General features: G+C 32.3%; 1 protein-coding gene across 1 annotated transcript in view; it reads left to right on the top strand.

Annotated features, from left to right (window-relative positions):
• The window catches only part of LOC139512979 (general transcription factor 3C polypeptide 5-like), a 45,228-nt gene extending 35,120 nt beyond the window's left edge, over positions 1–10,108 (top strand). Inside the window, exon 9 of the mRNA XM_071301013.1 lies at positions 8,309–10,108. Within this exon, the coding sequence (XP_071157114.1) occupies positions 8,309–8,550 (242 nt within the window). The 3' untranslated portion in view covers positions 8,551–10,108. The remainder of the gene's footprint in view (positions 1–8,308) is intronic.
• The last annotated feature ends 3,449 nt before the right edge of the window (positions 10,109–13,557 follow it).

Raw genomic sequence — 13,557 nt, 5'->3', positions numbered from 1 at the left:
TGAATGTTTAAGACACCCTTGAAGCATCATAAGTTGAAGAAAACTCTTTGCTAGATGTTGATCATAGTTACTATAAATGTGCATTGAAGAATACAGGTGTGAGAAAATACTTAATATTAAAAATTATATCGGGAAAAGAATTATAACAAATATACTGTTATAAAGTGGTTTAAATGAAATGTAGTTGATTTTGAGATTTGCCAGGCAGTCACTTCCTGTTTGGCTAAATTTGAATTTTTATAATACCAACTTAGTATTTAATCTTTCATCAATGAAGATTGGTGTATTTTTTGTATGACATCATGTGCAACATCTTGTTTATTTTTTTCATCATTATGCAAATGTGCATTTACTATAAAATTTCCTGATATAATGTTTATCAATGACTAGTAAATAGTCCAGATAATGAGGACAAGTTTAAAGACGTCTCACAGTAACCAGTATTTTGATTACTATTATAACTAAATTAGCAGTTTGAAATGATATGAATGTTCATTTATCTCTGGAAGTACAGAGCCAAAAACTGAATGAATCAGATTTCATCTTATGATCGTGATGTCTGTTACACTTGTCTTTTTTTATGGAAACATTACAGCACGGCTTACTAATACTTTCAAATTTATTTCTGATCGTACTAGCTTACATTCATGATTGCAAATAAGAAAAATCTTAAACAATCTGTACACATTTAAAGAAAGTATCAGAGAATACCATTCTACAGGGGATTTCTTCGATTTCTTCGATGTGAAGGTAAACTGCTTCGTTTTGTACAGGAATATTAACATCTTTCCTGCTTTAATGAATCGACTATAAAAACAAATCTTTTTTTTTCTGTAAAAATTACAAAAACTTGTTTTTTCATAAAAATAGAAGGTAGAAATATAGGTCTTATGTTTATCTTTCTGCAAGTTGACACTTTACAGGTAGAAAGTACATATTGACTGTGTCACAGAGTAAACACAATGCATAGCAACCAGTCTAGTAATGCTGGCTACCAAATGATAAGGGTGCAGTGATGTAGTGCTTTTTCACTGTCTCAAATACAGAAATATAAGTTTTTATTATACCCATACACTAACTGCAAATGTTTTGTCAATGACACCAAGTTTTTTGTGGATGTTTTTTTTATACCTGTGAATATAATACATCAAACCTTTCATGTTTACCGTTGACCTTGATGTAAGTTGGATTGCATAATAAACCTGTTTTACCTTACATACGTTAAATACAGGAACTTCATTAACATTTCAAACACATGTTTCTTTTATACATTAATGTTGTTTACTACCTCTGTGGGAGTTTGGTGGTATTGTCATCTTAACTTACAAAGTGGTAAATCTACCTTGTGTTTCATGGTGACCATTTATATCTCTACCGTCACTCTGAACTATCCTTTTAAACATTGACAGATATTTTTTAGGTATTATGTTGAGAATGTTCAACTGACTTTTTATTTTTTAATGCATGTGTTATACAGGATTGGCTAAGTAGATTGATACCTAAATATGATGAATGAATACTATGTAACATTTACATGCACATTTTGTTCCAAAAACATGACAAATCTTAACCAAGTCTTAACCTGCATGATTGCCCTTAAATATATGTTGATCATCTTGAGGTAGAAGAATTTAGGAGCCCACGTATCATAACTTTAATTGGCTACCCTGGTCCACACCTTAGATAAATAATAGTTTGGTATTTATATTAAAGTATGTTTTTGATTTAGAATTGACAGGCGGGTGAAGTAGACTACAGTGTGTAGGTGTTTTTATATTTATATGACCTGGACCTGGTCCTAGGTGCAATAAAAATTTTATTATCTGCAGATTAAGGATTAAATAAATTGTTGGCAGGATCAATAGTAAAAGTTACAGCGTCATATTTATCCACCCTTTCATAAATCCTGGGATTTATTTTAATATAAGTGTATGGGGGTGATGTGTCAATTGCTAAATCATGGAAAGGTAGATTATGATTAAGTTCAAATTGTTCATTCATTTTTTTAATCAAATCATTGACTGAATTGAATTTAAGTTTTAAATATAGCAGGAAATAACTTTTTAAAATACTTGAAAAAAATATCATGATGTAATTTATAGAATAAGGTTGTCAGATAAGCTGACCCCAGTTAGATTTGATATTAAATGAAGATATACGGTAGGGAAGTAAATGCCAATTACAAGAATATAAACATCTATAGGTCAGTGTTCTCCCCAGATATTTCATATAGCATCTTGGTAAACAGGGAAATTTGAAATACCATCTTGTTTCTAAAAATTAAAGCATCACATCCTTAACACAACCTATACAAAATAAATTTAGATAGCATCACATTCAAGAAATATACCATCACATTACCATGATGCTAAAAGGTCCTGGGGAGACACTGCAGGTCCTTAATGTATTCCTTATAACCAGGGGCAAAACAGTAAGCTAAAGAAGGCCCAGAATAACAAGATTTAAGGTGTGATCCAAGGCTCCATTTTGAAGGCCTTACTTTGACCTATAATGGTTTACTTGAATTTTACAAATTCACACCACATCTTCTTATATCTAATAAAGGGTCAATAATTGAACTATTTGTAGTACATGTTTTTTTAATTTTTTGTTTTATCTCAGATGCTACAGGTACAAGCATTAAATATGTCAACCAATATCACTTGAGGATTTTTTATGAAAATAAGGCAGAAGGGGGCGGATGAGGGAATTCAGGGCAGGGCTGAGGGCACCAACGACATTGCGCCCTTCTATTTTGAGCTGAAGAGAATGATTATAAGGTCTACTGTACATTTCTGTCTTGTAGACTCTACCTGATTTCGACCTATTTCCATGGTTCATTGGTCAAGAATAGTTTTTATGTTTATGTTCATTTCACAGATGCTATAGATTAACTATATTAGGTATATATAATGACTGTAAGGTGTATATGTATGTTTGGTCTGTCTGGCATGATTCATCTGACCTGGACCCCAAGGTTCATGAATTATTGATAATGTGAAGTTTTTGTGATACCTGTAGTAATACCTTTATCTTAAAAACTTTCAACATAAATTTCAATCCCAATAAGTAAAGCAGGCAAGAACTTGCAGTGTGTGCACTTTTGTTTTAAACTGAAGAGTTTAATGGGAAAGAATGGATACATGATCTGTCTGACCCAATGTTTACTAAAGAAAGTAGCAATGACAGTAAATTATAAACTAAATTAATTTGTACCATATAAAAGTATTAGTAACTGTTATTACATGCAAGAGAATAAATGAATATGTGGGGTTTAAATGGCAGTGAGAGGACAACCTAATAACACAGAAATTTAAAATACATCTAGATATCTTTGGAGCTAAGTTATGACACAAGTGTAATTGTATGTAAGAATAAGTTTCTCCTTCGTCCATGTGTACGTTTATCCATATGTCCCAAAAATGGTTTCTGTTCTCTAACTTTAGTTTGCTCCAACCAAATGTTAGGAAACGTATGCACAATGCTTGTTACCACTTAAAACAGATCAAATTTGAATTTGGGTGGCCTCACTTTACCCATCTAGAGTAATACCCATTAACAAATGGAAAAATTAATGAATTTTTATGTTTCTATTCTCTAACTTGAGTTTTCCGTAACCAAATGTTATAAACCTTATACACAATGCTTATTATCACAAAATACAGATCAAGTATTAATTTTGGTGTCGTCACTTTTACTGTTCTAGAGTTATGCCCCTTTACAAATGATAATTTCTGAATTTTTCGTTCCCGTTTTCTACTTCAAATTTGCCTCAACCAAATGATATGAAACTTATACGCAATAAAATTGAGAATGGAAATGGGGAATGTGCCAAAGAGACAACAACCCGACCATAGAGCAGACAACAGCAAAAGGTCACCAACAGGTCTTCAATGCAACGAGAAATTCCCGCACTCGGAGGCGTCCCTTAGCTGGCCCCTAAACAAATATATACTAATTCAGTGATAATTAACGCCATACTAAACTCCAAATTGTACACAAGAAACTAAAAGTTAAAATAATACAAGACTCCTTGTTTTCAAAATTCCACTTGGGAACATACTATAAATAATTGTATAAATAAACCAATTTTTCAAGACGTTTCGGCCATTGGCCTTCTTCAGTTCTTTATTTTTCCTCTGAACTACATGGCTGAAATTACATTTGTATTTCCTTTTCAATCATTGAAAAGATGTTGTTACAAGACTAACAAAGGCCAGAGGCTCCTGACTTGGGACAGGCGCAAAAATGCGGCGGGGTTAAACATGTTTGTGAGATCTCAACCCTCCCCCTATACCTCTAGCCAATGCAGAAAAGTAAACGCATAACAATACGCACATTAAAATGCTTATTACCACAAATCTCGGAACAAGTAAGAATTTTGGTTGTGCACCATTACTGTTCTTAAGTTATGTCCCTTTATAATAATATATGCAAGTGTGGGCATCATCTGTGTCCCATCCCCATTTTTTTTTTTTTTGTAGTGTAAAATCAATATATGACATTTAATGACAAGGTTCGAAATTATTTGATATCAGTATACTTGTATGTCTAGTATTGACATCGCTGTAGGTACTAATGGTTTATGTTTTGTTACAGGTATGGGGAGATTCATTACTATTAAGCATGCAAAATTAGTTGACACTACCCTTATAAGGTTACACAGTAGGAAGATTTGATATTCTGCATGGTGTAGCAATTTAAAGTAACCTCACATAATCTAATGAAACCATGAATCATTGATAACTTGATCTTGTTTACTTTTAACCATAAAATAATATAAAGATCAAAGCCACTAGACAGTCACAAAATATAAAAAAGTTTAAAGATATAATCTCTTGACATGTTTATGTTTTCTTTATATAATTCAAATGGACACCCTTTTTTTTTGCTGAACCTATATTCATGAACCGAGTCTAGTTTCTACTTTAGGTTATAATTGAATATGTTTCCCTTTCTATGAAATTGTTGTAATAGCCCATACTTAATTGTTGTAATAGCCCATACATTATAGAGAATTGAATTTTAGTTGTTATAGTTGTTAGGTAACTTGATATGTATCAGCAGATTTGATGCAGCTTTTTTTAACATGAGCTAAATTATCATAACTTGAACTGAAAGGTAACTGAAAAAGGATAGCAAAGTTTTAGCAAGCACTTTTGTCATTGTTTTATAAATCAGTGTAAGATTGTTACCATTGTAATACTCCTTTGACCTCATCAGCTGACTTTTCTCTGAATAATAAGAGCAGAAATAAGTTAAAGATATGTTAAGGACTGTGTTCCATAATGTCCAATGTTTGACCATTATGTTATTTTGACTAGAATATTTCTTAAGAATAACAATTGTCTCTGTAAATATTAAACTGATTTATGGTTTGGTTTATTAGATTGTATAATTGGAATTTATAAATCTGTATAAGTTTGGTCCAGTTGACTTTTTTTTTTACCAAATTTGAAGGTACAAGTAATTTATAGTAAATGAGTTTTCTTTCTGTGTTGTGGGCACCATTGTTGTCATGATTCAAATTATTTCCCCCATAACAATTTCCAGATCATGAAATTAGATAATTGTGGTAAGGCTTAGGTTACAACCCTCTCAGGCATAGTTGCAACAGAAGCGTTTGGCCTTTTCTATTTGGATCTCTTTGGTTTTCTATGCTCTAAAACAAAATTGGGACATCATTTTGTAACAAAGTATTTTCTTACCTTTTAGAAATTAGAAATAATAGATTAGATGATTTAAAAAAAGAATGTTTTTTACCAATTTTATATGCTATCTATACAAATAATCACCTATTTTGAAGGAATTTAATCTGTAATTTTTCAGACAATAAAAGATATAAATTATGATTTCTTTAATTTGATTTTCAGTTAGAGATCAACTAGCCAAGGTTGTATGCAAACAATTTACAAAAAATCACTTAATCTGTGACATAACCTATTTTCTGTTCTTTGACCTTGATGACAAGTTTTTTTCAAGTTAGATCATTTGATATCAGTATATTTGGTAGTCTTACATTGACATCTCTGTACTAGGTTTTTAAGGTTTTTGTCTGATTATGTGAAGACACTATCTGTAAGGTTACACATTAGGCAGATTAAATTTTCTGCATGTTGTAGAAATTTAAACTAACCTCACATAAGCTAAGGAAACATGATCTTGTTTACTTTAAATCATAAAATGATATAAAGATCAAAGCTGCTAGACAGTCACACAAAAAAGGAAGTTTTTAAAGATACAATCACTGACATATTTATGTCTTAGGTATATAATTCCATGAGATAGTTATTTTTGGTGCACCTTTATTCATGAACAGAGTCCAGTTTCTACTCTTAGGAACTCCTCTGGTAATAACCCATACATGGTAGAGAATACTGTTACTAAAGGTGTAAAATTATTTGACATGTATCAGCAAATTTTTAACATGAAATTTCAGTTTGATTTTCTAACATAGGGTAATTCATCATAAATGGTACCATGAAAGGTAGAAGAAAAGAGAAAGTAAATTTTTAGCAAACCCTCTTCTAAACAACCTCAAACCAAGACAAATTGTTTGAATAAATCTGAAGTGTGTGGATTTTACCATTACAATACTTCTAACAACTCACCAGCGGAATTTTCTCTAAATGATAAAAGTAGAAATAAGTTAAAAATAAGTTAAGAACTTTCATTGTATCCAATGTTTCAACCAATAATTTGATTTGACTAGAAAATTTGTTGCTGCAGATAATTAACAGATATATGGTATATTAGATTGTATAATTGGAAATTATAACCCTATATGGGTTTTGCTACAGTTGACCTTTTTGAACAAATTAGGACATACAGGTCATATATAGAAAATGAGTTTTCTTTCTGTGTTGTGGGCACATATAACATATATTTATTCAGTTCACACCTGGTAGGCACTAACCCTGATCGATTATCAGTCCCAATATTGTACCATTCTCCAAGTACTGAAGTAGCCAGTGTTGACTTGATTCAAATGATTTTTCTGCAAATATTTCCAGATCATAAAAGTTGGGTAATTGTGATAAAGCTTAGGTTACAACCTCCTCAGAAAGTTTTTGCATTCCTGTTTAGATCCTTTTGGTTTTTTCATCCTGCAACTTTTGTCGTAGAAAGCTCCACATAGGGATAGTGATCCAGCAGCGGCTACAGCGGCGTTATCTATCTTCTGAAAGGCTTTATATTTGAGAAGCAAGAAGACCTGGATGCTTCATACTTTGTTTTAGATGCTTTATGTTATGAAGTTTCCATCTGTCATATGTCCATTGTCCTTGACCTTATTTTCATGGTTCAGTGACTACTTAAAAAAAAAAGTTAAATTTTTTTTGTAATGTTAATTTCTTTCTTATTATGAATAATAGAATAACTATATTTAGTATGTGCATACCTAGCAAGGTCCTCATGCACGTCAGACTTTTCATTTGACCTTGACCTCACTTCATGGCTCAGTGAACACTAGGTTAAGCTTTAGTGGTCAAGTCCATATATCAGATACTATAAGCAGTAGGTCTACTTTATTTGGAATAAGGAATTTCTTAAATTATATGCAATAGGTCAACTATATTTGGTGTTTAGAAATATTTTATGATGTACATGTCAGTCGCACAGGTTTTTCTTTGACTATAAGCAATAGATCAACTATATTTTTTGTATGGAAGGATTTTAAGGTGTTTATGTCTGTCTGGTAGGTATCATCTGACCTTAACTTCATTTTCATGGTTAATTAGTCAGTGTTAAGTTTTCATATGAAGGTTAAAATTGAGAATGGAAATGGGAAATGTGTCAAAGAGACAACAACCCGACCATAGAACAGGCAATAGCAGAACTTCGATACTATAAGCAATAGGTCAACTATATTAAATGCATAGATTGATTGTAAGGTGTACATGTCTGTCTATCACGGTTCATCTGACCATGACCTCATTTTCATGGTTCATTGGTCAATGTTAATTATTTTTGGTTAAGACTGTTTATTAGAAAATTTAATCAATAGGTCAGCTATGTTTGGTTTATTGAATGATTGTAAGATGTACATATATTTCTAGTTTGGTTTATCTGACCTTGATGTCATTTTCTTGTATCATGTTAAGTTTATGTGTTACTTGTAGTAAAACTTTAAATTTAGGACTATCAACAAAATCAATGGTTTTTAAAGAAGGCTAGACATTTCAGGGTGTGCACTCATGTCTATGCTCTCCAAGGTTTTATAATTTTGGCTTTCAAAACAAAATTTGGACACAATTTTGTATCAATGTGATTTTACAGATGTGCTGTCAATGCCAATTTTATATTTCAGCTAGGAATCTGAGATTGAAAAGAATAAAGAAGAAGAAAATTTATGAAGAAGAAACAGATGAAGAGGAAGAAGAAGATGAAATACCAGATACAGAGGAAGAGGATGAAAGGGAGACAAATGAGGATGAACAGGAAATCACTGATATAAATACAGATTCTATTCTGGGAGAGGACATGAATTTAGAAAGTATGATAGAGGAAGACATGAGTTTCATGGAAACTGAGATGTTAGACTGTGTATGATGGCCAATAAAGGCTGTCTTCTGATTACCTAAGGACTGACATTCTTCAGATCTTGTCTGATTGGTTATAGTTCATCAATCATGATGTGAGGTTGTAGTTGATCAGTCAAAAAATAATCACATTGCCATTTGAGCAAGTATTAGAGACGGATGAAGGGAGAAGTGAGGTCAAATAAGCTGCATATTTGTTATTAAAAACAATGTTTCAAATGCAAGCCTTATGATGTTGTAAGAATAAGAGAGATAAGGAATAAATAAAGGATGCAAATGATAAAGAACTTGGAACCACATCTTTATGTGTCAGAATCGTGCAATAGACTGGATAGTTCCATCTCTAACTATCATAGTTGGTCTCTTTCATATGAGTGAGTGCTATAGAAGTGCTGTGATGGTCTATATGTTTCTGCAAAAATTAGTAATAGCTGAATTATTTTATAACCTGTCAAATTTTTTATAGAGGTTGTTATGATATATAAGCTTGATCTTGCGCCTATACTTACATTTAGTTTTTGGAAAAAGAAGGTTTGTCTTTTTCCATTTTATGTCTCGTCAGTATTTGAGACATAGGTGTTACTATTCAGCAGCTACAGTGGTGGCAGCAACCATTTAAACTGTTTATCAAGCTTTATATTTCAGAAGGTTAATGACCTGCATGCTTCATGCAGAAACCTTATGTTACACAGTTTTTGTCTGTCATTTGTCCATTGTCTTTGACCACATTTTCATGGTTTAACGACTGGTTGAAACAAAATGTTGGCATTTCTTTGTCATGTGAATTTCTCACTTATGAGTAATAGGATAACAACGTTTGGTATATGGGTTCCTATCAATGTCTACATGTCAGTCAAACAGGGTCCATCTCCCCTAGACATCATTTCAGGGATCAGTGATCAAGGTTAAAGTTATGTGATAGGTCTATTTCTCATGACTATAAGCAGTAGGCCCCTTTAATGTTGTGTATGAAATGTTTGTAAGGTGTACATGTCAGTGTGTCAGGTTTCATCTGACCTTGACCTCAATTTTATGGTTCATTGGTCAATGTTAATTTTTTGTAATGGTCTGATTTTCAATAACCATAATTAATAGGTCAATTATATTTGATGTATGGAATAATTGTAACATGAATGTCATGTCTGTCTGAGAGGATTTTTCTGACCTTGACCTCATTGTCATGGATCTTTAGAAATATTAAGTTTATGTATTTCTTGTCATAAAACCTTTATGTTTAAGACTTTCAACATAAAATCAACATTTGGTAAAGCAGGAGACTTATTTCACTGTGTTGTACTCTTGTCCTAGGCTATTGAACAGATACACAGGGTAAATATCTTTTTCTTAAAAAAACCAGTTAACAGGTCAGCAGATATACTTTTGAGTTTTCTCAAATACTTGTAAGATAAAATTTGTATCAACTTACTTTATAAGATAATTTACACGACCATATATTACAGCTTTGATATAAAATGCCTGATTTTCTTTTGTTGTTTACAGCAAGCATTCAAGCTCTGTTGGTCAATATCTAACCATGTGTATTAAATAAAGTTATTATTACACCACAATTGTATCTGTTTAATGTTTTTAATAACGAAAACTACTTAAAAGCTATGTTAATGTCACGTATGTATGGTTGAATGAGATGCCTACAAAGGTTTTCAATTATGTTATGCTTGATATACGTCCTTGGTCAATGATATTGATGTAATGGAGAACTATATTCTGATTATGCTTTGAATGTTTATTGTTTCCAATTATTATGCTCCAAAGGTGGTTAGATTTCACCTTTCAGTACTTCAGTTTTGAACTATACATCCTTTCAGAAATTGTTGATGTTGACATACTTTTAACTTCATTTCAACCTTGTCATGAAAATGAGAATAAATGTTACAGTTTCTTTTGATCTGCCTATTGACATGATTGACAATTTAATGCTGATATTTCGTTTTAACAGTGTATTGGGTGATTGAATAACATTATATTTTGATTTAATTTCAACGCTGGACAAACAATGTCATAAATTAAAGGCAACAGTAGTAATGCAGATATTCAAAAGTCTGAAATCGATTGAGAGAAAACAAATCTGTGTTACAAACTGAAAACGAGGGAAACACATTAACTATAAGAAGAAAACAAAGGAACAACAGGAATAGGGAAGTGCATGAAAAACAATTGCCAACATATATATTTCATGACAACAGCTATATACCTGACTTGGTACAGGACATTTTTTTTTAAATGTGGGCTAAACCTGGTTTAATGGCTAGCCAAACCTCCCGTTTTATGACAATGTTAAAAAATATCGCTTAAATGACAACACTGTGACAGAAATACAGCTCAAACACATACAAAACATTTGTCACAGAGAAAAACACAAACAAAGTAGATACGACAACCGTTCATGCTGGCTGTTCAAACTCCTCCCTCTGAAAAATCCAAGTGCCAGCCGTTTGCTTCTTTACAAACAAAAAAGAGGGGTTCATGGAAGAGTCTACACAATCGCTTTAACTCTTATACTCATCAGACATAGACATTACCTTAATTGTCCTATTCAGAATCGAAATAATTGATGCAAGCTATACTTTATTGTAGTTTTAACATGGGTAGGCATTATATTCGTGTTATTTTAGCCCTCACTATCGCTCGGCAAAAATAATCAGGAATATAACGCCTACCCATGTTAAAACTACAATAAAGTATAGCTTGCATCAATTATTTATTCATTATTCAATGACATTAGCATAGTAATACGGTTCCCTTTAGTCTCATATATTTTTTAGATAGTGTTAGGATTTCTGTAAATGTCACCAGGATATAAGCCTTTTCAAGGGATCTACAAATGTCTGATAAATAAATCTCTCAGAATGATGGTTATGAATTATATGCTGGAGTAATGTCAAATGAAATGGTACTAGATAAAATCTTATAGGTTTAACATCTATTAAACATTGTTAAAGGTAATGTATTTGATGTAGATTTAATCTGATTTACTTTATAGAAGGCTTATAATGTATTACAAGATGTGATAATGGGAAGACAAATCACATGTTACTTATTGAGGAACATTGCTTTGATCCTTTAGGCTATTATACAGATTCTAATAACCACTAGTGGTCTATACCAGTGTAAGGAATATCAGGGCCATTCTTTATATCATAAAAAGATGTGGACCAAGTATATAATGAATTGAAAATTTAAATACTTTATAGGAAAAAGGTGTGCATCTTCATGAATTAATTTGTTTACAAAGCACCGAATATAGTTTTAAACTTTTGCTATGTAAATTGAGTTTTATTAATACACTGATGTTTTGAATAAAATTGAAATCGAAATGGGGAATGTGTCGAAGAGACACCAAACGACGACCAAAGAGCAGAAATCAACTGAATGATTTAAATCATTCAAATGAGCGCTGGGTTTATAAATAAGTCATTATTTACACAGTTATATAACCCATTCATAATATCTGCCATTTTGTTTATTATTCATCATGGAAGGTAAACAAAGCCGGTGTTGGCTTTGTTAGAATATTACTTCGTTTATGGAATATCCTTTATTAAAGAATTAGGCTTGGATCAAGTTTTTTCATCATTGCTATCTGTCCTAGCTGAGGTATCATCATTGGTGTCTGCCCTAGCTTATGTATCTTCATTGGTATCTGTCCTAGCTGAGGTATCATAATTGGTGTCTGTCCTAGCTTATGTATCTTTATTGGTACTGAGGTATCATCATTGGTGTCTATCCTAGCTGATGTATCATCATTGGCATCTGTCCTAGCTTAGGTATCATCATTGGTATCTGTCCTGGCTGTGGTGTCATCATTGTTGTCTGTTCTAGCTGAGGTATCATTGTTGTCTGTCCTAGCTGAGGTATCATCATTTTCATTAGTCCTAGCTAAGGTATCATCATTGTTATCTGTCCTATCTGAGGTATATTTATTGTCATCTGTCCTAGCTGAGGTATAATCATTGGTATCTGTCCTAACTGAGGTATCATCATTGGTATCTGTCCTATCTGAGGTATATTCATTGTCATCTGTCCTAGCTGAGGTATAATCATTGGTATCTGTCCTAACTGAGGTATAATCATTTGGCATCTGTCCTAGCTGAGGTGTCATCATTGGTATCTGTCCTAGCTGAGGTATTATAATTGGTATCTGTCCTGGCTGAGGTTTTATCATTGGTATCTGCCTTAGGTGATATATTATTATTGATAATTTTCTGACCTAGGTAATTTGTGGTATTCATCATTGGTATCTGTTCTATGTTGTGTCTATTTTCAAGATAATTAGTGTCTATATTTTATGATGGGGCATCATCATTGCCAGTTTGGTATCTGTTCTAGGTGGCACATCAATCATTGTTATCTATACTATGTGGTTTATCAATTTTCGTATGTGCCCTAGCTTGCATTTAGCAATTTGTAAAGGTGGTAAAAGGGTTTAATAGTTTGTATGTGGTGAAGATTGATAATATTTTTAATTTGAAGTGACTGATCTGAAGAACTTTTTTAAGAAATACACTACAAAACAGGTGTGTTCTCTTGCCATTAAATCGAACCCACGTCATATCTCACTTGAGACGAGCATTTACCACAAGACCACCGATTCAATCTAATATATCTAAAGTACGTGCATTTCCAGTGTATTTGCTTTTTAGTTGTGTAGATTATAGGATTTACTAACGACAGGTTGCGTACGTTAAAATTAGAACTCCCTCATGAAAACTTGACCGTAATAGATGAATAACGCTATTGTTTTAAAGTCAATATTTGTTATATAACTCCTACCGTTTCTATGAATTTATACACCCATGGTTTTCTAATGCTGAAGTTCGGGTGTTCACGATGAAAGTAAATCCAGAAAAAGCGCGTCGAACGCACGGAATTTGTAAAATGTTAATTTCGTTTATTTCCTTTTACTTATTATTTTGGAAATAGCCTTATTTGAGGCTTCCCGTCTCAATGCATATCTGATAAATGGAATAGGCTTAACTATAGAATTTCCGCATCAGCA

This window comes from Mytilus edulis, chromosome 2 (assembly GCF_963676685.1).
Source record: "Mytilus edulis chromosome 2, xbMytEdul2.2, whole genome shotgun sequence".
Lineage (NCBI taxonomy): Eukaryota > Metazoa > Mollusca > Bivalvia > Mytilida > Mytilidae > Mytilus > Mytilus edulis.
This window is presented reverse-complemented; position numbering and strand designations above follow the sequence as displayed.